The sequence below is a fragment of the Anas platyrhynchos genome, chromosome 9, assembly GCF_047663525.1.
Source record: "Anas platyrhynchos isolate ZD024472 breed Pekin duck chromosome 9, IASCAAS_PekinDuck_T2T, whole genome shotgun sequence".
NCBI lineage: Eukaryota > Metazoa > Chordata > Aves > Anseriformes > Anatidae > Anas > Anas platyrhynchos.
In genome coordinates this window covers 8741384-8766454 of record NC_092595.1, presented here as the reverse complement: position 1 = coordinate 8766454, position 25071 = coordinate 8741384, and the positions used below count along the sequence as shown (strand labels likewise).

The window sequence follows — 25071 nt, the reverse complement described above, 5'->3', positions numbered from 1 at the left end:
TTACTTTTTGATTGATTTTTTTTCCCTGTATATGGGAAAGTATGAGGGCAGCGATTGTTTTAAATATGACTATCAGTCAGTTATCCCATCTCCTCTCCTCTCCTCTCCTCTTCTTTCCTCTTTTTGATTTCTTTCTTTTACGCAAGTAAGGAAGCAACTTACACGATTCAGAGAAATTTCTTTTAACTTTTTTTTTTTTTTTTTTTTTAACAGAAGCAAGTCAATTACACCAAAGAATCACTGAGAGTGTATACCATGCACCGATGAATTCCTCCAATATAACCAGGTAACTACAGCTATCATGGCATATCAGGAAGATGTCTTTTTTGCGCCTTTGTGCCTTTGCAGGACATAAATTCTTAGTGTTCTGTTTAGCTTCCAGGGTACAAACTTACTAAATTGTCTTCGTATTCTTCAAAGGCATGTAAAGGCAAATAAGGGTTTTGCTCATGGGGAAACTCAAAATTGCAATGCAGAATTCATTTCAAAGATCATCATTTGATTTTTCAAAAGAACCATATGCTCCCAATTAACTTGAAGTTTAGATATTGGAACATTTTCAGGATGTTAAATGGAGCTGTCAGCAAATCTTTGTAATGACCCAATTGCTGGGCAAGTTTAATATGTGAATTGGCATGGCATAACCACTGTAAATGTTTCCTTGTGATCGCTTTAGCAGGACAAACTAAACCAAGAGATCCCAGGTAACACAGCCAGTCTTTGAGAGCTGTGCAATTCAATGCAAGAAATTTTAAACAGATGCAGTTCTGTTAATTCTGCATTACATTCTCTCTAGGCTTGGTTATATTTCAGAGATGCTTTGTTTGGAGTTTAAGCTGAAAAGGTTTAAGGTGAAAATCTTTCAGCAAAACCACCCTTGAGATAGAAGGAAAAAATTGTTCCAGTAATCACAAAAAGGTTTCAAATCAATCCAGATGTATATCCCTCTCACAAGGCTATTAAAGTGAGAATTTTCAAAGTAGAAATTATAGACAAAATATGACAGCAGGAAATTAATTAACTCCAGGAGGAAAGGCCATGTGATTAGATAGTTATCCTACAGTGGATTAAACCAGAGAAAAAACGAAATGCTTGTCCTCACTCTACCAACCCCCCCAGAGAAAGAGAGGTTAGATGCTTCCACTCCAAATGCTGGGTTGTTTTAAAGGACAGGAAAATATGGTAAGACTTCATGAGAGAGCAAAACACGAAGTACCATTGCATGTCTTACTGACTGTTGTAAGCTGAAGCCACCTTGATCTTCTGTAAGGTGTCTTTGAGAGGAGCAAGGGCAGAGGAACTGCAGCGTGAGATGCCTCTGCAGTGGCTGATGAGAAACAGTGGATTCTTCAGGCTGTGGAGCTCCTTCTGCAGCCTGTTTTGGGAAGCTGGGTGGAGGCAAGGTGAGGAAGGAAGAAGCTAGGCTTTGTGACAGCCACCTGCCTGCGCATAGTCTGTGTTTGTGACTGGCATGACTAAGCAGTGCCAGTTGTGAAAGGTGCTGTTATTTAGCCAGTGGAAGGTAGTATTAGCCAAACAGCAGCCAGCATCATCAGTGCTCTGCCAGAAGTTGGAGGCTAATTAATTAGTGAGATGTTATCTAAACATTGAAACACCCTCTCCTGGGTTGCCCTTGTGTAAAAGGCTATTGCTTGTTGGGAATTATCAAACCTGTACTGTCACACTGGGGAAATCTTTTTGCAGAAAATTCCAACCCCATCCCCAAGCCACATCCATTCACTGACAGTCCTTTTTATTTGTTTATATGCTGTGGCAACACTTGGGAATGTAATTCCATGAGCTAAGCCAGGGCTGGGCTGACTCAGAACTGGAGCTGGGGTCTCTGCAAAATAAACACTTAGAGCTGGAGCCTTTGATCCAGGTGGTTATCACATGTCCCTAAGTCTGCTCAGTCTGTTTAAAATCTCTCTCTGTAAATTCTTCCCCAAAGTTTCACTGTTTAATCCTGAAATGAGATGTCCTGTGGTATCTATTGCTGCTGTATCCCTCTGAAGGGATGGTTGCTGCATTTTAGTGATAATGAAATGATCCCTTTTTATTGTTTTCTAATCTATTAAACATAAACAGCTTAAATAGAATATTTTTCTAATGGTTTAACTCTCTGATTTCTTGGAAATAACTGATTAAGTCACACATCCATGTAAAAATATCCTGTGCACACAGATAGACACTAGGAATTTTACTGCAGATTCTGTTTCAAAGAAGCTGGTGTGTTTTCTTCCTGTCTTTCTCGCAGCTGTAAATCTTTAACTCTGTCAGCTGCATGTTTCATAGATATCTCAGCCTAGATGAGAAGGAACAGAGAAAAAAGAATAAGGAAATGTGAGTGTGCTTTGGATTTGTTCCCGTATTTATTTTGAGCACCATTTTGTATCTGACATCAGGCTGCAAAATCATATTTTGATTTAGTGCAGGAGGTAACAGAGACCTCCATTAATGTTCCATCAGAAACAGGTCAGAGGTTCAAATACAAAGCAGTCCCATGCTGTACTTATGTACGCTTGTACTTATAAAAGGTACATGTATTCATGGATCTCCAAATGTTTTGAAGATTTTAATGATAACTTGGACTTTCCCTTACAGCAAGACAGACACCATGAACATTAAGAAGAAAAGTTCATATGTTAACTGTAAACAGCAATGTAATCACTGATACATGTTAGTAATGAGCATTTTGGGACAGAGTATTTCAAGTGTGTAGAAATAATGACATGGGCGGAACATCCAGTCTGCCAAAGATAACAGTCAAACACACAAACTAAACCACCAGGCACTTGCAAAAAAAAGAGGATAAGAACCTTGCAGCTCTAATGCCCTACAAACCTGTGGCAGGGGGCTCATTCCCATTACAGATGGCAAAGTACTTGTGCAAATCAGGCAAGAAAGATCCCCTGGTCTGTGGTTCAGTTGTATATAGGTATATCCCACTTGGATTCATGTTTTCAAAGAAGAAACAGAAGTTGGGAGATCCTGGAGCCAATGGAAACCGTATGTTTCTCTACACATGCTATGACCTCTACATGACCATCCAGTACACATTTCTCTCCTGGGGTCAAATACATTCACGCCTCAAAGAACAGAGAACTGGGGTCCTCTTTTCTAACCCAGTTTCTCACCTCTTCCTTCCAAATCTGCTGGACTTGTAAAAGGAGGAAGGAGGCAAGGGCCAGAATAGCTTCTTCCACCATACATGCCTGCACAGATGCAGAGTTTTATAGAACACAGTTTTAAAACCTGCCTTTTACTCCATAAATTATAGTTTCAACATCTGATCGTAACAAAGAATGCTTAGTGCTAATATCTGAGTGCTCCATTGGGTATTAAGCAGGAATGTTACTATTTTTGTATTTCTTTTGTCCAAAGGTATAGCAGGAAGTCATCAAACATATATGAAAACAAATCCGAGACATCAAATGTGGAAGCGTCTAACAATAAAAACAGGAATTCCAGTCCCAATGCCAGACAAAAGAGAGGTAGGAGTTCTGAGACAGAGCTTTTTGCTTCCAAAGGGTAATATTTTTATTTTTGCAAGCTCATTTCTAGAGTTTGATGACGATACTCAGAATGCGTGTTGTTTAAGTTCAACATCAAAAATCAGTGCTACAAACCTGAGCAAAACTTCACTAATACCAAAAAGTGTTACCAGGTTAGGAATTTTTAAGTCTGAGTTTTGCTGCATCACAGTGCTCTCTATGTTTGTTTATTTATTTATTTTTAAGTATGACTTTGGAGGTATAGTATGTGTATTTTAACCCTCTATATCCTGGATAAGTTGGTTTCTAAACATATTTAATTTTAAGGTTGTCCATGAACTTTCCTAACAAATTTCCTTACTTTATGTCAGAGATTCTCTTGCCTCCTCTGGGTATAAGTTTCCCACTAGTGTATATTAAGTAAATGCACATGCACTCACCGAAAATCCCTCCATTATTTGAGGGCGTAAATACAATAGATATATTCTATACAGTGCAGGTTTAAAAGAACATTGAAAAGAAGCTGGATCTCCTCTGGCAGTAGCAGGAACACCACTTTCTCTTTTAGATACTATTTTGAAATGCTGAAGCACAGCATTTTATTTTTTTTAATCCCTTTATTAATAGAGATGGTCAAAAAATATTGAATAGTTTTTCTTTGAAGAGTAGGCTATGTGTCAAAAGATTTTCATCACAATAGGTTTTCATCAGCAGCAAAAGTTATGGATTCTTCATAAAAGAATGCAATTTCATAAATTAAAAACCTGTTTCACTTTTTTTTTTTTTAATGTGAAATATTTTAAAATTTAAGAAAATGGAAAAGCAGAAAAGCAATCTTTAATTTTAAACTCATAAACCCTAGCTTTTAAAATTTTCTGGGGAAATTATTGGTGTTTTTTAACTGGTCCAACTTGTACATGAATGTGGGAGCTGGGATCACCCTGTATGCTGATTTTCACTCTGTCTTCTGTTTTCCCATGAGCAGTTCCTTAGCGCTCTCACTGTAATTTCTTTCTTCCTCACTGCTAGCTCAGCTGAGAGCCACCTCATGCTCTGGTATGTGGCTGCTCCTGCAGGGCTGAGCAGTGAGTCACTTCTCTCTGTGGGATTCAGGGTGTGTGCGTGCATTCTGCCCTGCAAAACACACTGTGGAGAGAGCCAACGGAAGAGCTATCTGGTTTTAGATGTCTCACTTTAATTTAAAACTTTAATATGTGTCCCTGTGAGGCACCAGCGCCTCTAGCTGGGACTCTGCAGGGGCTGAATTCAGTCATTTTAAGGATGTACAGTTAGGTCCTACCCATAAAGGTGCATAGGAATTGTTCTGTGACTAGGGCTGTGCTGGTCTGCAGTACACATGCTGTGCTCTGCTAAAATTGTCTCTTTTGTGCCACCTACTGACTGTATCGCTCCCAATAGCTATGTAGTTAATGTGAATTTTCAAATGTTTTCTTTCAGAAGTACGGAGTGTGTGTGTGAGTGTGTGTGAGCTGCTACTGGCAAGGTGTATCAGCTTCATCACTGTTATGGCTAAGTGCATGTGATTATGTGTTGTCCACGTATAAAACAGTCATTTGTGTGGACCTGATTGGTAAATTCAATGACGTGAAGCTATATGGGAGTCAAGTCCTACAAGAACCTCTGGAGATCAGCCAGTCCAAGCACCCTGCTCAAAGCAGGGTCAACTGGAGCAAGTTGCTCTGAACTGAGTATGTCCAAGGGTGGAGATTCCACAACCTTCCAAGGCACAAAGTCCCAGTATTTAACCTTGACAGTAGAAAAGTATTTTCATATTTTTAAATTGAATTTCCTGTATTTTTTCCCTGTATTATTCCATTTGTTGCTGCTTGCCTCTTGTTCTGTCACTGAGCTCCACTGAGAAACATCTGGCCCTGTCTTCCTTACTCACTCTCACCAGGAATTTATATACATTCATAAGCCCCCCTCTCAGCCTTTTCTTCTCCAGGCTGAACAATCCCATTTCCTCTCTCCTCATATATCCGCTACTTCAGTCCCTTAATCATATTCATTGCCCTTCAGTGAATTCACTCAGGTTTGTTGATGTCTCTCCTGCACTGGGGAGCTCAGCACCAGACTCACGGGGCTCACCTGTGCTGAGCTGGAGGAAGCATCACCTCCTTGGACCTTGGCAGGGTTCATCCTAATGCAGCCCTGAAGGCTCTTGGCTGTCATTGCCACGAGTGCACATTGCTGGCTTATGTTCAGCTTGTTGCCCAGCTAGACCCAGTCCTTATGTTTGGAGGTGTTTTTCAGGATGATTTGGTATACCTGCAGACTGAAGGAAAAAGTTTGAAATAACTCAGGTGGAGACAGTATGACACTAGAAACCAGTCTTTAATGACTGGCTAGTGCTGGAATGCTGTGAGGACTTGTGAAATCCTAAATGAGAGAGGATTCACTAAGTGAAGTGATATAATCCACAGCTGAACAGCTGGCATCCCCCCCCAGCCCTGCCCTTTCCTCATGATGCTGTGATGATCAAGTACTATGGATTTTCTTGTTGTACACAAATGGGAAGAAAATGTATTTTATATACCTGTTTCTGGTTTATTTATAAGCTAATCCAGAGTGGTCCAAACTTCAGCCTGCAGGGCATTGTACCAGGCCCATGGTAGTTTTACAGGTATTGCCTAGCAGTGGGAGCACTCACGGCAGGGAATGGATCTGAGGCCAACAGAGGCAGTCCAAAAGCTGAGCGCTTCCCAGTGCACCTGTGTGCAGCCCCACAGCTGAAGCTGTCACCTGGTAGCACTTCCTCACCAGATGCATTTGACATGCAGATGACCAAACTGACATTAAAAAAAAAAAAAAAAGTACTGTTAAAATCTGTTCATCTCACACCCACCTATGTGTGCAGGCACTTTGGATGATGAATTATTTTGGCTGCAGATCAGGATGTGATAGGATGCACTTTCTTTTGGAAACACAGCTTCTCTGTCTGTTGCTTGTCTGTCAGTTTGGATTCACTGTCTCTTTGTGTTCCCTTTGTATTTCTGGTCTTCATTTGTGCCTCTAATGGTTTTAACTGGACAGTGTATGGAATGAAGAGGAGAAAGCTAGTGGTCAATCCCAAGACAGAGAACCAGGCAGCTGACACATGGCTTTTCTGCTGCTTTTTTGCCATAAACCTCTCTGTGTTACCTGCCCACGTGAAGAAAGAGACAGATACATGATTTGGCAGGAATGCAGAGATCAGGGGATTTGATCTAGGCCCACCTCTTTCCTGCAATGTGAGTAACTGTGTATCTTTGAAACCCAGAGTCCCAGGACCTAGATCCATCTGTGACTCCTCTCGATAAATGTGAGTGTCAGGCAGCATGGCTGGCTTTTTCACGCAGGAGCCTGGCATGTAAGCTTTGATGGCATGGCCCTGCTTACATCCCAGCTAACCACTGATTGAGAGCATTACTATCTGCCAGCTTTGGAGGCTGTTAGAAAGACTTCAGCAGGTAAGGCTGAGCATAGCAGCTACAGGGGCTGATCCTGGCAGACTCCGCGGTGCTGGTACTGGCTAGCAAAAGTGTGATTGCTCACAATGCTGCTGTCTGTGCATGTCTTGTGCTGCAAGGCTTCTCTTATTTCTCCCTACAGCCTTGCTGTTCCAACCATAGTGACATGTTTTCCTAGTCAAAGGTACTAGATCCTTTTCAATGAGCTTGCTGCTAAACTGTATTTTCCTTTGATGAGAGCTACATCCCATCACCTGTTTTTCTTTTTTTGTTTGTTTGTTTGTTGCTCTCCATTGAAACTCAGTGAGCCTAACTCAGCCTGGGGGCTCTGTTTAGCTCAGCTGATTTAATCACCCTGACCTCATGTCACCTTTCTAATTGATTAGCTCTTGCTCAGGCTTGAACTGAATCAAAAAAAAATCTCTATTTTCAGTTGTCATCCAGTGCTAACCTTTCCTTTCCCATAAGCTGAATGGCTGACCCTTCCTTCCTTATTTCTCTTCCCTCTCCCTCTCTCTCCTAGTTGATGCTTCCACCAGCCTTAACCTTGAGCGCACAGCGCTTGCTAGAAAGCGATTCACATTGCAAGGTCTTTCCAACCGCAGAGCTCCACCCAAAGGTAAAATCACCACATGCAGCATTTGGTCTCTGGCCATCTGTCTCCTGCACTCCCACAATGTTCTCTCCATCACATAGTGCCATCCATCACTATTTCCTAGAGTGCTGCCGCATCCCACCCAAATGCGCCTGTCTGATACGCATTTATGACTCCTCCAAGACCTTGTTACCAGTAATGGCTCTCATGGCAGTGTTGGCAAGGCAAGCTTTAAGTTGAGTGGTTGGATCTTTTCATAGTGCACAGTGCAAGTAAGGTTTGTTTCTTTTTTTTTTTTTTTCCAAGGGCCAAAGTGCGAAGATCTTTTTTAGACAACCTAACTTCTTTCAGCAATTTACTGGCTTGTAAGGAAGAGTGTCATCTTTGTGTTGTGTTGCACTAGGTTTTCATGTGTTAAATCATTCATTGGCTGGAGCCTTTGGTTTATCAAATATTGCTCAGCCATGACCTAGTGGTAAGACGGAGGAACTGGGATTTAGAAGATCTGGAGTTTGTAGTCATTTCTACCAAATTGTGTTGTATGACACTCTAAAATGATGTGAGTCTTTGTGCATAGATGTTTAGAAGACACTTAATATCCATGAGTAGAGAGCATTGCATGTTCCTGACTGTACTAGGAAGAGACCTTAGAGGAAAGAAAGAGATGTGAATAGAAATGAAATTGAATGACCGTATGCACAATCACTCTGAAAATATAAGGTAATTATTCTTTTAATTGTTATTATATTGCTTTTCCCTTGCTCTGAAAAATATTTCTTATGTGAGACAAAGGGCTAGTATGCACTGATGAGGAGGGTCAGCATCAAAGGAGGAAGAAGTAAGATAGAAGAGTAAAAAGAAAAATACAGAGGAGTTATAGTAAAATGTTACAAAAAGAGAATACGACAAGAGCTAGGGCAGCTGTAAGATTATGGCTGCAAGGATAAGGCAGTAAGATTGGTAAACCACATCAACGTTCTGAAAACGCAAAAAAAAAGAGTGGTTTTCAGATCCTCTGACTTGGGGAGATCAATCACAATATGCAGATCTGCCAAGTGCAGGATAACACTGTAATTCAGGGGAGTTCAGATCTGCATTTTTGGTTTGGGTTTCCGTCTCCTTTTTATCTGAAGTTGTGTCGTCATGTGAGATGTCTTGTGTTTTGTCCAGTATTTCCATGTTCCAGAGAGCAAGGCACACTTCAGAAGAGTTCATACCCGTCAGGTGTAGCCACTGTCGGCTCAAAGACTTGCTGGCTCTGGTTACTTGAGGTTCCTGTGACAAACCTCCCCTACGCAACAGCCCATGTTTGCTGATTTCCCTTTGTCGTGCTGTTCAGTTATTAATCTGGCCTAAAGGAAACCACTTGGCAAATGGCCTCAACGTTTTGCAAAGTGTGGTCATTTCTGTAGGCAATGTTGTGACAAAAACCATGCCAGCACTGACTGGCTGCCAGCATAACTGGCTGTTATAGCAGATTGGAAACGGTGAGAAGGTAATGGGGAAGTTACTGCAGTAACCTTGTCCTGCTTTTGACCCTTTTGTGTAAAGATTCATTACTGGCCCTGGCAGAAGATGGCATGCTGAGCTCAGCTTACTGTGGTTTGGACCCATTGTGTCTGTTCATGGCCAGAACACATAAAAGGGAAAGTCTGAACAACAAAATGATGAGTCTAACCGGGGGAAAACAAGATTGCCAAATGGATGCTTGAAGCATTGCTGAACTGTCTGCTTGAGGTAGATATCATGGAGAAGAAGACTTTGTATAGAAGCACCATGGTGTTTTGGCGAAGGAAATGCTGATGTGTGGAGGAGAAGCCTCACCAGCCTCCGCTCCATCAGTATGGAGAACCCCAAGTCTCATACCAGAACTGGCACCAAATACAAAAACCCACACTTGCAGCACTTTGCATTTCCCTTCTCGCAGCATTAGCTGTCATGGCTTGTGGAGCCAAGCTCCAGTTTCTCAGAACTGGCACAGGGTCTTCAAGAGCTGCAAGAAGCAGTGTAAATGTAACCAAATCCTACGAGTACAAAGTGAAGTTTTCTTTGCATTTTAATAAGGGCGGTCACAGCAGCCTACATTTGGAATAATTCTGTATTAATCATCACTGAGGGCAGAGCTTAACCTCTCATTTTAATTCAGCCTTAGGAGGCATAAATAAGGATATACTTGAACATGTGTGCTTATCGATATCAATTTACTGCTATCGATATGTGAGTAAGGAGCTGCATTAATGCTTACAGGAGTTACAGACTTTTTACAAAGGCAGAAGTACAGTTAAAAATGCACTGAGATTTTACAGAGCTAATACGGTTCCCTGATGTTTTGGCATAACAAACATTGCAGAAATTGCTGTTTGACCACTCATGCTAATTTCTGCTCCACTGGAAACAGACAGTGAATGTGACATTTATGAGGCGGAACTATGGAAAAAAACAGTGTAAAGAGAAATGTTGTGTGACTCAACACTAAAATAGGGAGATGTGAGGATGACAAGTGTGAAAGAGAATTTTAAGATTCCTGAAACACAAATCTTCATAGTAATATAGTTTTGCAGAGCATATTTAAAACTGAAGTTTAAAATCACATGACATTTCTTTTACTCCAGTGCTGTTTGACACATAACCATGGGAAAAAAAAAAAAAAAAAAAAAAAAAAAAAAAAGAAAGAAAGAAAAAAGAAGATACAATAAGAGAAAAGAAAGCGATTGGAATAGAAGAGTCTCTCTGAATCATAGTCACTGACTGGAAACATCTAGGCTAAGATTCAGCAAAGATATACGCATGTTCTACAAAGAGCTTTCTGTGATATAATTCTTGACCTGCCCCAGGAAAATCTTCAATGAAAATAGAACGATTTATTTTTTACAGAAATCTTTCTTTGATATTTTAAAAAATCAAAACATGAAAATCACAAATAATTTTTAACAATCTTCAAAGCTTCAACAGAATATTTAAAACCAGTTCTAATGCCATTTTCAGCTGAAGCTGTGTCCTGGTATAGTTAATTGTTCAAGGATCTTACTGAAACTGAGATCTGAAGGCTAGGAATAGCTTTACTCATGTCTCAAAGAAAATACTCACTTGAGTAATGCATCACATGGGCTTGGACTGTTTGCAGCAGAAGAGACTGAAATTTTAATCCTGAAATATTTGTAAGCAAGCAACTTTTTCTCCCAAGTGTTGCTGCTGTAGTTGGTAGGTGCAAGAGCCATGTTACTGTGCTTCTGGATGTGTAGATGCAACCTCCTAAGAGCTGCTTAAAGACGAGAAAGTGTTTTGAAACATTATGGGCTCACTGAAGCTAGTGGTTAGTCCATTTATACCTTTGATCTGTTTATGAACTATTTTGAGAAAAAATGCGGCTCACATCTCACAGTGAAATCTTAGAAAGTTGTGTGTTTATTCCCAAACAGCCTTTGGGAAAAGGCATGATTTGAATTGGAATAAACAAACAAACAAAAAAAACTCTCTGGTGACTTCATATTTCTGAGCTGATTTACACCCGTAAGGAGAGGACATTCCCACAGCGAACTCACAGAAATGACAAACGTGAATTCTAAACTGTTTGTGTTTGGTTTGCAATGTATTTCAGGCCAGTCATCACAGAACAAGCAGCTCAGTGTCTAAATAATCTGAAGTTCATCCGCAGACACACACCCCGCTCTAACCATCATCCTCATCTCTGTGTTTTGTAGCTGTACTTAGACTACTTGGTTGCTACAACATTAACTGGCTAAAACATTAAGTTTCCCTTCGGCAGCATTAAGATTGGCTCAATTGGAATTGCTTTGAAAATATGTTTATATAAACTCTTTTCTGTGCTTTTCACTTTGTAGAAAGTATCTCTCCTGGCTGTTTTAGGGAGCAACCTACCTTTTATTTACCCTTTTCCAGCTGCTGCTTTGCTTTGGACATCTTTTAACCTCAGTGCTTATTAACCTCTAATCCTGCCCTGCATTGCATCTATTCTCCCAGATCCAGAATCTAAGGAAAGAGAAGTTACCCGTCGCTTTTCCCTAGCCTCCTCCATCAGCACCACAGCTAACGCATCTGCTGTGACCAAAGGTACCGTCATGCTGCTTGCTTAGCTACCCTTCTCCCTCCCTGCTGTCTGATTCATTTGCTGCCAAAAACTGTTCACAGAGTGAGTTATCAAGCTCAGTTTTTACAAATGCATGCGGTTGCAGTAGAAGAAGAATCAGGACAAGTATAACACCTGTAGGGAGGCAGGCCAAGACATCTGAACTTTGTGTCAAGGTGTACTCCCATTTCTCAGCTTCAAGGAGTGGTGATGATTTCATTGGAAACTCTATTTGCTTTTGGCTGTTTTGGGTTAGTTTTCCAACTTCCCCATGCATTTAATTTAGACAAAATTCAACAGAAATTATTTTTCCATTTCCTTAAAGCTGCTTAGGAATTGTAGATTTCAAGAAAGATAGGTTGTGCTCTTTGAGTAGCAATAATCAATAAGAAAGCTTGAAATCGAATCAAAAATAGAGTAGCAATTAGTGCCAGTTTTAAGCATATTTAGTGTAATTACAGTTATGATTAGAATACTTTCAGAGTGGCAGGAAGTGAAAGTATGGTGGAGTTTATAAGGAGAAGGATGTGATGTGACCACTCTATATAAATACTTCTTTGCCAACCTCTTTAGACAATATTTCAGCATTACCACATGAAAATTACAGGCACAGCGTGGGAAAAGAGGTTCTTATAGTGTCCAGTCTTTGTCATCAGCTTCAGATATATATGGTCAATTATTAGGTAATGGGAAAACTGATAACCTACAAAATTACTTCCTAATGTAGGGAATAGAAAGAAGCACATACATAGAAAGAAAATGGGCAAACTAGGGTTGTTCTGTAGTGTGATTTATTAAGAGAGTGTGTATGAATTACAGTGAAATTCAAACTTTGTTAAGGGTTGGGTAAAAGAAAAAAGTCATAGGATCCTGTCTACCATTGGGCTGTTGGAATTTTCTTGGGAGGATGAGAAAACTACTTTTGTAATCATTTTAAAAGCCAGAAAACAAAACCAGTGCTTTCCAATTAAGCATTTTATTCACAGCATATGCTTCAAAAAATGTTTAGCTTAGCTCCATCACATCATAAGCTCTCTACATGTGTAGTCAGGACACAGGAGAAGCACTGTCCATGGAGCTGTGAAGGATGCCCTCCAATTCTGTGGGACTTAAGTGTTGGCTTTTTTCAGCCTTTCCCTGCCAGCCTTATAGGAAGCTGAGATTGTGAGTCTCCCTGCATTAGTGCCATCTCCTGGACAAGAGTGAGATAAACCATCTGTGAATCCTGTTTGGAAGCAGATACATTTATTGTGTCTTAATGTCTTTTGCAAAAAGAGGCCCGTTTCCTATTCACACCACAGAAGTGTTTGTCTTCACCACTTAGAACTTAGGGGATGGTAATTTTTCTGGGCAACATGGAAAGTATTAGGCAGGTCATGGTTCTAGGTAATGGGAAAGCAAGTTTCTCTTTTAACAGTATTTACAGCCTTGTGACTCTGCAAACTTCACACAGGTCCCCTTGTTCCTGCAGTTAAAGTCAAGAGACATGAAATAAAGAGTGACCCAACTCCCTTGGGGTTTGAAGGTATGAGTATTTCCATCCTGCATGAAAACCTGTTTGGCAATCTTTTGATATTATTCACCCAATTCACATCTCATCGCTGCTGGTGGATGACACTGGACTCCATGTAGGCATTCAGGGTTTGGTGTCACTTTATCTGTTTAACTGTGATAAACAAAACATGTCACCTCTTTTCTTGTCACCTGCACTCATGCCATATTTATGAGCTTTTACCTAGAGATGGGCCTAAATTAAAACCTCAATTATCTGCCTATTTTGGGAAATAATGCTCTAGACTATGATCTGGATCTGGGTTTTTTACCCAGCTTCTACCTTACACTGTGGAGCGGGAGGAGAGTTTAGCAGCAGGGATCCAAGGGGCTACTTTTCACCTTCACTTGCAGTCTGGCCACTTGCATCCCTCTTCCCTTGTTGGGCTTTGCACCTAATAAGAGGAGCAAGAGCCACATGCATGAAGATCACAAAAGAGGCTAGACTACATCAATATCCATTTAAGGTGCAGTGTTTCATTTCAGTCAAGCAGAATTTCCACCTGTTTGTTGCAGCAGGTTCATCAATTACTGTTTAATAAACAATACCAAAAAAGTTAAACTGGGAAGTGATTCTCCAACTACTGGAAGATCGCCAACTTCCAATGCCAACTTTTCCCCTTGCACAAGAATCTTCCAGAGCACATTGCTCTGTGGGACACAAGCAGTCAGGTACCCCCGTTGTAGGAGAGGGAGAAGAGAGACATAGGCTGAGGAATCCTTTCTTGTAATTGTGTTGCTCTGCACAAAACCCTGGTAGAAAGGACAGATGGCCAGGCCAGTGATGGAATTGTTAACACATCAGAGCTATCTGCTCTGTCGCTCCCAGGAGACAGCAAAGGAGGAGACTGAAATAGAGAGGCTGGAAGAAGTTCAGAGGCAGCGGATGAAATAGTGGTTTTGCTGTTTGCAGAATATTTCCTCATGCTTGTGACACCTGGCACTAAGTTTGGAATTAATCTGGCACTCAGCATCATTTTCCCAAACTGCACTGATTATAGCTCACTTTTCTCCATGATAGACACTTTTCTCAGCATATCACTTGGTTGCAGAGGCAGGAGGTATTTCAAGGTGCAAGTACTAGTGATAGGACTCCAGAGCAGAGTTGATCCTCACTGGTTAAAGAATATGGTCCTACTGCATAAGAGCCCTTGCCAGACTGAGTTTCTTTAAGCAGGAAACAATGAGCATTGTCATCCCTTTACTGGAAGATGTTACTGCTGTTGCCAGAGCTCTGACAGAGTTAACAATGTTAAGGATTTGATTTACTTAGATAAAAACTTCCCCCACAAAACCGCATTCTTCAAGAGTGCTGTCATTCAGTTCTGGCAGGGAAGAAGAGCCTCCCTGGTCCGTTTTCATTGCTGTATGGTTGAACATCAATCCCATATACCACCACCTACAGAATGATTTGAAAGCTGCAAGAAAAGTATGTTAAAAATGGGTGAGGAAGCTGTAGAGAAATAGAACACTGCACTGTACAGCAACTGCTTGCATTATTTCACATCGGTATTTGTTTGACTCATATGGCTGTTCTCTGTCATTCCCACGTTGTTCTTCTGAGGAATACTGCAGTAGTTTCACTCATTTGTGCTCATCAAATGTCTCCTCTTTTTATAACCATTGGATCCCAATCCACCTGTTTGTTTAAGAGACAACCAGTTGCAGAGGTGATACTGGAAGTCACTTTGTACTGGTTGTCTGGTCACTGTTTCACTTTTAAGACAAAAAATTATACTTCCTATCACAGATGCTTTTGAGAACACCATATTGGCCCAGACTAAATGTAATACTGGTTCCACCACAAGACCTGTACCTAGATCTGCTTCACAGACAGGTAAACAAAATTAAAACATTTACCATCATCTTGATTCGAGAGTGTAATGTAAGTTTACGACAACATTTATTCTCTTTAACTAAAAGATATTTTTCTTGTACAATGAACATTATTTTCCTTGAAAGCAATGAGAGAACAAGCTTGGATCAGTAGCAGTTATAGAAACAATGTCCCAGAATCTGGTTTCCTGCACTTCAGGCATAGCTGAAAATAATTCTTTGAACGGATGTCAGAGAGCTCAGAATTTGATCTGTGATATTTTATAGCTTGAATTAAGTACGTCTGAAATTATTGTAGCAATTTGTGTGCAAGAGGAAGATTGATGCATGTATTTGTAAGAAATTCTTGCTGCCTAGCTTTCTGCCTTGGATATATCCTTTGAATAACAGTGGCAAAAGATCACTGATGCTTTGTCTAAGTGAGAAGTTGTGTTTTGTTTTGTTTTCTTTTCTTTCTGGTATTTATAGCTTGACTTGCAAATTTGAACTAAAATTGCTATAGCAGTTTAAATCTAAACACCATCAACATGTTCTTGTACATACAGACAGCTGGTTGTGTTTTGCTGGTGTTATTCTACTGATAGAGGATACAGGGTCCAGTTCTAAATTCTGTGGGCTCTGTAACTGAAATCGTCTCTTTTATCTTGGTGTGAACACTCACAATGCAGCACATGAACGCCACTTCAGAGACTAGTTTATACCTTGAAAAATGTCACCTGGGTGACATAACCGTACTTGTAGGGTTATGACTGAGGATGCTGGTCTGGTGGAAGACAGTCGCTGTCTCTCGTAACTGAATTGTAATAGTCAGGGCAGCCACAACCTCTGGGCAACAGGAGGAAGGAGAAGGGGCTGCAGAGCTGCACAACCACACGTTCCACACACTTATTTATTCTTAAATAAAGATTAAAATTACTTTTATTCTTTAATTATTCTTTAAATATTCCTTATATTTAATTTAAACAATTATTTAAATAATTATTAATAACCTACCACCAGAGGTCTGGTTGCCTTGCACCTTGTTTATTCTTTCCCTTCCCTGCATTTTCAGCCTACTCCAGGGCACAGTCTTTTAAGTTGCTCAGATGGTAATATTACTTTGGGGTGTGATGGAGATAAGTCAACCAAAATTCAGTGGCTTTGATTTGTAGATAAATATGTGGAGGTAAGCTAGAAAATGAATGAGCGTGGTTTTCTGAAAATCATTTTGGCAGTCATAATTTGCTACAGTACTTGCTATACAGAAATATTCCTGACCTTGCTTATTGTACCTCATGAACTGAAGAGATTCAGTGATGGTAAACACAGAAGGTATTGATGCACATGTGCATCATGGCCACACAGTCCACCCTCCTACAAATGACAGCAACTGGTACAGGTGTTTTAGAGAGAGAATAATAGCTGCAATGTAATTTTTATGGCAAAATCAGGGAAGAAGCTGTAAAAAGGTATGAGTAATTCAGTACATGAAATAGCAGGAAGTGAACCTGTGACATTTATTTTTAAAAGACTGAGTCTGAAAGCAGCTAATGACCAATAGCTAACTCTTTTTGTTTTATCTCTTTCGAAAAGGTTGGCCCAGCAGGCAACTGCCATCTCTAGACACATTTGAAGATTTCGAAGCCATCCCCTCCAGCATGGATGAACTCTCCAACTCTTCAGACATGGAGGAAGAGACCAACCCTAACAACGTAATTCCTTTTTCAAATTAAAGTACAACCTTTCACAGTACAACCTTTTCTTCTCTAAGGATCAAGATTTAGCCTACAACGTTTGTGTTCATACCTGCCTTAAATTCATGGATGTGTGGCAAGACAGAAGATGGGAGTTTGATCTGGCATGTTAAGGAATTATTCTAAGGCTATTTTATTGATAAGGATCGGTACCGTTAAAAGCCACCCTTACTTGTAAGCTGTAGCTTTACCTTTATTGCTAAATTACAAAAGTGGGAGAAAACACTGAACCCTCTAAAAATATAATTCCAGACTTTTCCAGGTAACATAAGCTGGTGTCACAAACTCAGTTTCTGTATCAGAATAATGTCTGGTTGGTTAATTCTGAAGCCTGGATGCACAGCACAGTTCTTTCCTGAGTTTTAATAATGTTTAATCATGGGCATGATAAAAATAATAGAAAGTGACACAATTCCCCAGGAGAGAAATATCTGCTAGCTTGAAATTCTTGATTGAGTGTTCAACCAAACTCACTTCCTGTTGCACAATGTTCTTTCCTCCATAATGACTATAATTCTGGTGCATTTTTTTGTTTATTTTAGGGGACCAATCTTTTTCGGGTAGAAGGAAGTTTTGACAGCTGTTTCCCAGATTCTCTTACACTTGAGGATGGAGATCTAGTGCAGTTTGTGCAGGAAGGAGAAAATGGACAATGGTAAGTACAGCAGAGAGACAATTTAACAGGTAGAATGTCTACAGTCTATTGGAAAAGATAGAAAATGTTCAGAAAAATGCCAAAGCATATTCAAACTCTGTCTGAATCCACTCAGTCCATTGACCAAAGTGTGAAAAGGCAGTGGTGAGCATGAGCATAGGAGCAGCTTTGTTTAATTCCACCTAGTTGACTTTCATCCCAAATGATTGTGACGTGAGGCTTGAGAGGATGGGAGTTTGCATGAAGGGAAATAAAGGAGAATATTTGGGATTTTGACACCTAGCCAGGACAGCTGTCAAAGGCCGCATCCTTTGATAGGATACATCCGTAGAATCTCATTGCCTTCCACCAAGCTGCAGCAGTGAACCAGAGAACACGTTTAGCTCCAAAGGCTTAGATATAAGGCTGTATCTCAGGCATGATTGATAAAGTGAGTGTTAGGAACAGACCTGGCAAGGTGTCTGAATTCTCCTTCCATGGCCAATTTGGAGGAAGATCTGATCTCCTTGAAGTGCTGGTATGGTCAGACCCCTCACTCAGAAGTGGCATTCAGCTGAGATGAGAACAAGTCCCACAGTGTGAAGCACTTTTTAGTAGTGAACTAAAACCATGCACCCTGGATGATCCTTTCAGGAGGGGAAATGGATGATTCAGTTTCTTTCAAATTCAGCTCTGAATTTGGTCCAGGGTCCCAAACACAGACCAAGGCCATTGCCTCCTTCTCACACAATCTGCTTACAAGTGAGCTTGTTCTGTGGTACTGAGTCACCATCTCAGGCTGCTGAGACTGGGGCAACAGATAACTGTAGGACTGCCCTGGGTAAAACACATGCTTTACACCTACTTGGTAACCATTACCTGCTTAGTTTAGGAAATAGCTGTGCAACACACGTCTCTAAGAAACACAACTCAGGGAAAGAGAATGTAAGGAAATGCACTGACTGTTCTCTGAGTTACAGGTTAGTGAAGAAACTGGTCTCTGAGAAAAGTGAATGGGTTCCTTCCAGTATACTGCAGCCAGCAGAGGGGGACAGTAACAACATAATTAAGAACAGCAATGCAGGTAACAGAGGAAATGTTTTACTGGTATTTAAAATCTCTTCTGTGTGTGTATGTGTGTGTGTGTACATCTGCTGAAAAAGGAAGTAATAAAAAGTACACTTCCTATATTAAAGTATTCAGCCTGAGTGTATGTCTGTGCTGCAGTCTCTGGTGACACAGCTGAGCTAGCCTGAAATTTGGTGCTTTGGGTGTCAGAGCTAGCTAGGCACAACAGCTTACCTTGGTCTAATTATTTTCCCCTTCTCAGAGGGAATTTGAATCTTCCACCAAATTCCTGTGACTACCAGTACCTGGGCTAGCTACTTTAGAGCTAATCCGAGTGTGTTACATGGCTGGGTATGTTGTAACTGTGGCATAGCTTTCATCCTAACACAGGTACCATTTGGATTTAGATCAGCATCAGGGCTGTGATTCTGGTCTAGGTTTGAAAATATTAAAATCTCATCAACTGTTAATGTTTTCATGATATTTCACTGCTGTCTACAAAGGCCAGAGAAAGGGCTGCAATGGTGAGATCTCACCCAAACAAACACTAAAACTCATTCTTTCTCCTTCAGCTTTTGTTCTGATCTAACACCCAAACAGGTTGCACTGGAAAAGCTGTATCTCAACGACTCTGCAGATCAAAGGTTTAAAATTTTAGATTAAATTTTGCCCATCCATAAGCATAATTTACTAAAATGTGCCCTGGTTTTCTGTTGGTAACAGAACAAAGCAAAATCTGGCACAGCCACTCTCTGGGGACCTGCAATAGAGAGCTGCCAGCAGCTATTTATTCTGAGTGATTAGTTTCCTTTGTTGATGTTTTTGTTGGGTTTGTTTTTGTTGGTGGTGGTTTTGGTCAGTTCATTAAAGTGGAGAAAACCCTTCTTGAAAGTTAACAGGATTCTTTGCTGTGGTTTAAAGGGAGTTTGGTAATTGCTGCTCCTCCACCTGCACAACAGGTCAGTTCTGTCTGCAGCCTCAGTGGCTTAACTATGGCTCTGATTACGTTAGCATGTCTGATGCTTTAAAAGAAAACCCAAACCATGCACATTACAGTTAATTACTTGCCAAAAGAGCCTCCCGTGCCTTTTTTTTTTTTTTTTAAATTGAAGGGAATAGGAGAACGGTAGAATTGTGATTATTTTACTTATTTTTTTATTTTATTTCAGGCTTTTAACAACCTCAAGACTGTAGATGGGAAATCCTTTAGACGTGTTGTAGTGACAATGCCCATGTCCTCCTTTTCAGACATGTACAATGATTCCTGCAGCACGGCCTCAGTAGAGTCAGACACCAAGGAGAGTGAGGTGGCCAAAAGCTTCCCAGCAGAACAGAGGGCTGGCAGCTGAATGGTAGGACCAGCCTTCCTCAGGACCCTATCCATCTCTTTGTTTATTTTGGGTGGACACTGGATCAAAGTTGCCTTTCTCACAAGCTCTGAGCTTCATAATTCTCTGAAACTTCATCAGCATGAACAGATGAGAACTGCGAGGTCTACCTGGCAAGCTGGGAAAAACAAACCCAAAAGGAACATGAACATCCAGACAACATCAAAAACCACCATCAGTATTAGAGGAGAAAAATGCTTCTTGCATTGTTTATCAAACTGTTTCAGAAGATGTGGCCTAAATTAGGTCGACAGCAGAGCTGGAGAGTTACTATGCACGCACCTTTTGGCAACTTTGCTTGAACACCGAGTTACTGCAGAGGGACACATACATGGTTTTGAGTTCTTGCTCTACTATGGGGTCGCCTGGAGGTTTTTCCATTTGCTTGCCTCAGTGGCTGTGCCTTCCCCGCCCTCCTTAATTCCAGCTGATACATCACAAATGTGCCCTTTTTGCTGATGGTAAACACCAAAACCATCACATTTTAGGTTGGTTGTGGAAAGGAAACTTATGACTTGGGCCATTGGAGAGGCTTCATGCAGCAATGACTTGACTACTTTTGCAATGGCACAGTGAACAACCTGCTGCACACAGAATTATTTTGGGATGATGCAGATGGCAACTCCTGGCCATGATGTGGAGGTGCAGTGCTTAGCCGGGAGGCAAGGATGTGTGACAGTTACTGTGACAAAGAACATGTTTGACTCTTTATACAATAGAAGTCATTCCTCTGCCCCTCTGCAGTCTGTGGTTGCTGGTTCACAATCCTTTGCATTTGGTGCCGAGAATTCAATTGAATGCCATTTAATGTCATATGTTTGAGTAGACTGCATGCTTTTTTTGTGTGCTGGGCTATGGAGTAGGAACATTTCACCCCCCACATGGAATATACTTAAGCATCACAAATAGGCAGTGAGCATTAGATGCTCCAATGAGTGGATAAAGTGTTGTAGTTAAATACTTATTTCCAAGACATTTGGTTAAAGGACTGTACCAAATCTCTGCCACATAAGGATGTAATGTACAATATAAAGTGATTACAGATTTTATTATTCCTATATAAGCCATTAGCTCATTTAGAGCAGCTGTTAAGGTGTGAAGGTATTTTGATGGTAATTGGGTCTTAGGTCCCACAAAAGCTGCTAGTACTTTAGTAAAAAATAGTATTGACCAAGGTTGCAAACAGGTAAAGATCAGACTGGAAAAAATGACCCTGGAAGCTCAAAACAGTGATTGGCTTTCAATATTAGAGATTTTTTGTTTATCTCTGAGAACAGTGATGCTCTATGTAAATAAGGGGACAAGATCACTAAAAAGGGAGAGAAAGCAAAACCAAATAGTACTCTTTAGTAGTTGAGCCTCTTAGCAAAACAGTAGGAGTCTGTAACATGCTTGCTATCTTCTTTGCAGGGACCTGAATGTTTTTCTTTGTGTCTCAGTGAAGGCTGGTATTGCAAATATCGTAGTGTGTGAGTCAGGATAGCTGCGAAGCAAGTAGATAGTCCCATTCAAGAAAGAGCTTTGAAGTAGGTAGGTAAAGGCTTATTCAGATTTTGTTTGCCTGTGAAGGCTTATTGGTTAATGATGAGTTGCACTGTGGTGGTGAATCCCCATAAATAATGTTTTTCTAACCCTCAGTTTCTAAACTCTCTGGTTTCTGATGTTTTCTGTTCATGACAAAAGGACTGTAACTTTTTGGTAGCTAGTTTTGTCCTACTGAGATAAGAGCTGGTACATTTTGTGCTGGTCATTTACCTTAAAAATGACATGTAGGCTCCCAGGAACATGATTCCTGCTAAAATCTGCTGAAGTTATGAGCACCTTGAGGGAAGAACTGACGCCTTTCAGTCCCCCAAGGAAACGTGCAGTGACATTTTCTTGTAGTGCAATTATTTAATCCTCTCCATAAAATTACTTCACTTTGGTTTCTATATTACTTTCAGTAATTCTTGCATGGCCTGATAACAGTGCTCCTGTCTACCCCTGCCCTATGCACAGGAGAGGAACAGGGAAGGGAGCTTTGATTGCACATTAGTAAGTAAGTATAGTAAGCTTTTGTGTGTGTGTGAGAGAGAGAGAGATGGGGGAGGGTTACCCTGTGTAAATGAAACTGCCAAAACTAGGATTTGTGACATTGCACACTCGTGGGAAGACCCAAACCTGCACTTTGTAGTTTCTGTGGAGGAATCTCATTCTAATGGTGACATGGCAGTGGGAAGTCTTTCTTTGAACTGGAGATTAAAAATCAGGTATTGACAGTCCTTTTCCTACCTCTGCTGTGTGCAGGGTGTCAGTGTGCTGCTCCTGTATCCCCTGGTGCCTCAGTATCTCCCTGTGAAATGGGAGGTATTGGATTTCCCTCATGTCCAACTCTGATGTTAAATTCTAGCATGTATGCAAAAACTGGGGACCTTTCGGGGAAAGCAAAGCATTCACATGCCCCACTGTGCCATACGTGAGTGTCAGCAGTGGCATCCTGTGGGGTACTCAAGAGCTGGAGCAGGGAAGAGGATTGCTGCAGAAGTGTCTCCCAGCTCACCATCCCATTTGATAACTGTAAAGGTATGGGCTGGATTATAACAATTCTTGTTCCTGCTTTGCTTTTGAAAGCATTTGTTTTTTATTTCAGAATCTCATGTTTTATCCTGTTGGACCAAAGTTTGAGTTACCCCTGCACCAGGAATGTCCCGAGGCTGGGAAGTGCCTCCCTGCCCCATGGCTGTGTGCAGCAGTGACACAGCACTCAGGTCTCAGCAGTCTTTGGGAGCTGGTTGTGCCACAGCTGTCCTCAGACTCACTGAACCTGAGCAGGGAGCCCACACCAGTTAGTTGTGTCTTTAATCTCTCTGTAGAACCAGAAAGCCAAAGGCAGCTGCCTGTTTCTGTCCCCGTGTCCCAGACTCAGACCATGCTGCAGCTGCTGCTGGGGAGTTCCCGGAGCCCTTTGCCTGGCTGATGTCTGTGATGCTCCTCAGACAGTGCGACACTGCTGGCTTTGCATTTTTAAAGAATAAATTTCAGTGAAGGTCAGGCTGACAAGTCTGTGGGCAGCCAACAAGGACTAACGTTCTGGCTTTGCTGATGCGACAGAGTGGGGTTTGATGACTTTTTTGTTGTTGTTGCTTTTATTAGTAGACAGGATAGTCTTTTAATTAGTGTATTTTTGTCAAGCAAGGTGATGATTAAGGGAATGACTCTCCGTGACTCTCCATGTACAGTTTGGAATATGATCTGCAAAGGTCCAGCAGCACCGATGCGTACATTAAGGTATAGTTGTCCTGTATGTAGGTCTTTGAGACTATCATTTTCAGATAGATGGACCCAAAAATGGTGGTTTCCAAAGATGGATTTCATTTCAGTGTTGTTTGGAGATAATATAGCAGTCATTTAGAAGTAGCCACAAAGTTTCAGCTGTGGAAAAGACAAGGCCCAAGGTAAATCTGTGCCATAGCAGCACGTGGCTGAGCACCATGCTCTTTTGGCTGTGGGTGGGCCATAGTCTCCTTCATTGCCAGAGGCAGTGACCAACAGACAGACGATTACCATGGTATCAGTCTTGCTGCGTTAGTAAACCAGGCCAGAATGTACCCAGGCATGATCCTCTCCTTCTTTCATTTTCTGACTCCACTGAATGGAGATTCAGACCAGTTATCGTTGTCTGCATCAGAAACGGCTCAGCCAAACCGTGTCTGAACATTGGTTCATCCTGCCAGTCACAACAAAGCTGCGTGTGTGTCTTATATCCTGGTTGTGTATGTGATGAAAAGCCATTTTATTATCCATCATTTTCTTAGGTTCTGAGATTTCAGACAGGATTGGGTATGAAAAAGGCCTTGTGCTTCCTTTCCAAAAATACTCAAAGCCTGGTTTCTAATATATATATGGTTAGAAATATTTAAGAATAGGGGGAGGAAAAAAAAAAAGAGCCAAATTGTGTATTTCTTCTTGCAGTTGGAGCTGAAATAGCTGCTAAGATTTCCTCTCCCCAGCTGAGAATTGGTACAGTTTGTTTTTCTTACATATTTTCCATGGTGTTGATAATGATGTATTTGTATATTGTGACTGATGAGAGATAATCAGACAGGGAAAAAGCACAGAATTACCTGTCCTTTTTTCCAGTCAAGACAGAATGTATGAATTTATTACAAGGAAAAAAAAAAAAAGTGTGCAAATGAACTTTCTGTAATAAGGCCATTCTGACCTATGTAGAACCACACTTTGTTTGAAATTTATAAAGATTATAACTGGTACAAAGCATTGTGGTTGGTGTCTCTGTATGAAGCAACAAGTCACATGAGCTTTCTGTTCAAAATAAATGTGTACTGGTAAAGGCCCATCCGCATAGCTGAAAAAAAACACCCAGCCATCCAATATAACTTTATTAGTGCAACATACATGTGTCACAAAAACACAAAGTGTTGTTTTAATTTTCCTTTGCCCCTCTCCCTTAGCCATGTTCCTGAATGTCTGGGACTCTTAGGAGAGTGCAAAGGTTCACCAAGACAGCTGAGAGTTTTGCATGCACATGCTGTAGTTATAGGGTGAGGAAGCTGTAGGGTAATTGTGCTGTAGTTAGCCCCAGGACGCCTGCTACCAGCGGTGTGTTGAGGAGGGCTAATTGATAAAAGCGTGTGTTGTGGATCATGCAGAAAGGCAAGGAGGTAAAAATGAGAATGCAGAAACACACTGCAAATAGAGCAAAATAAATTGGAACTAATTTTAATCAGCACCCAGACTTCTAGGGGCAAACTTCACCTCTCCTGAGTTTTCAAGTTATTGGCCCTGCCATGTTACTGCATTTTAATATTGATGTGAGGAAAAAAAAAAAAATAATCGAAAAAGAATCGGGACCATGCCAGATCCCAGACCCTTTCTCCTGTTCCACGAGTGTATTATCTCTTTCCTACAGCCATTAAGCTTTTTCTAGGGCATGTGGCTTTGCTTCCACCCACACCAAGCAGGCCCCATGGCAAGGGTGCAAGGCTGGAATCCGGCCGCACACACGGGCAGGTGTGATGCTCTGCTGCAGATCTCTGGCGTGTGGCTCCACATGCTAGGACCTGCCCATGCTGCTTCTGTCCTGGCTTGGCATGGCTCACAGAGGACGCCACAGGACATAGGTGAGTCACTGAGTTCTGCTGGGGAGTGGGTTTGGACACAATGCTAATGGTGAGCCACCTCGGGGATCCACCCTGACCACACTCAGTCCTTGGGC

The 25071-nt window shown here is 41.2% G+C and overlaps 1 protein-coding gene across 5 annotated transcripts in view; it reads left to right on the top strand.

The window, feature by feature from the left end:
• MCF2L2 (MCF.2 cell line derived transforming sequence-like 2) overlaps positions 1 to 24111 on the top strand; it is a 158511-nt gene extending 134400 nt beyond the window's left edge. For 4 of the 5 annotated variants that reach the window (XM_038183877.2, XM_038183875.2, XM_038183881.2 and 1 more), the window contains 11 exons: positions 214 to 286; positions 3385 to 3494; positions 6775 to 6816; positions 7488 to 7583; positions 11541 to 11630; positions 13100 to 13171; positions 14948 to 15034; positions 16606 to 16724; positions 17309 to 17421; positions 18381 to 18484; positions 19717 to 24111. In XM_038183877.2, the coding sequence (XP_038039805.1) occupies positions 214 to 286; positions 3385 to 3494; positions 6775 to 6816; positions 7488 to 7583; positions 11541 to 11630; positions 13100 to 13171; positions 14948 to 15034; positions 16606 to 16724; positions 17309 to 17421; positions 18381 to 18484; positions 19717 to 19817 (1007 nt within the window). In that variant the 3' untranslated portion in view covers positions 19818 to 24111. The remainder of the gene's footprint in view (positions 1 to 213; positions 287 to 3384; positions 3495 to 6774; positions 6817 to 7487; positions 7584 to 11540; positions 11631 to 13099; positions 13172 to 14947; positions 15035 to 16605; positions 16725 to 17308; positions 17422 to 18380; positions 18485 to 19716) is intronic. The other variant, XM_038183878.2, reaches the window with a different exon arrangement.
• Positions 24112 to 25071: the final 960 nt, after the last annotated feature.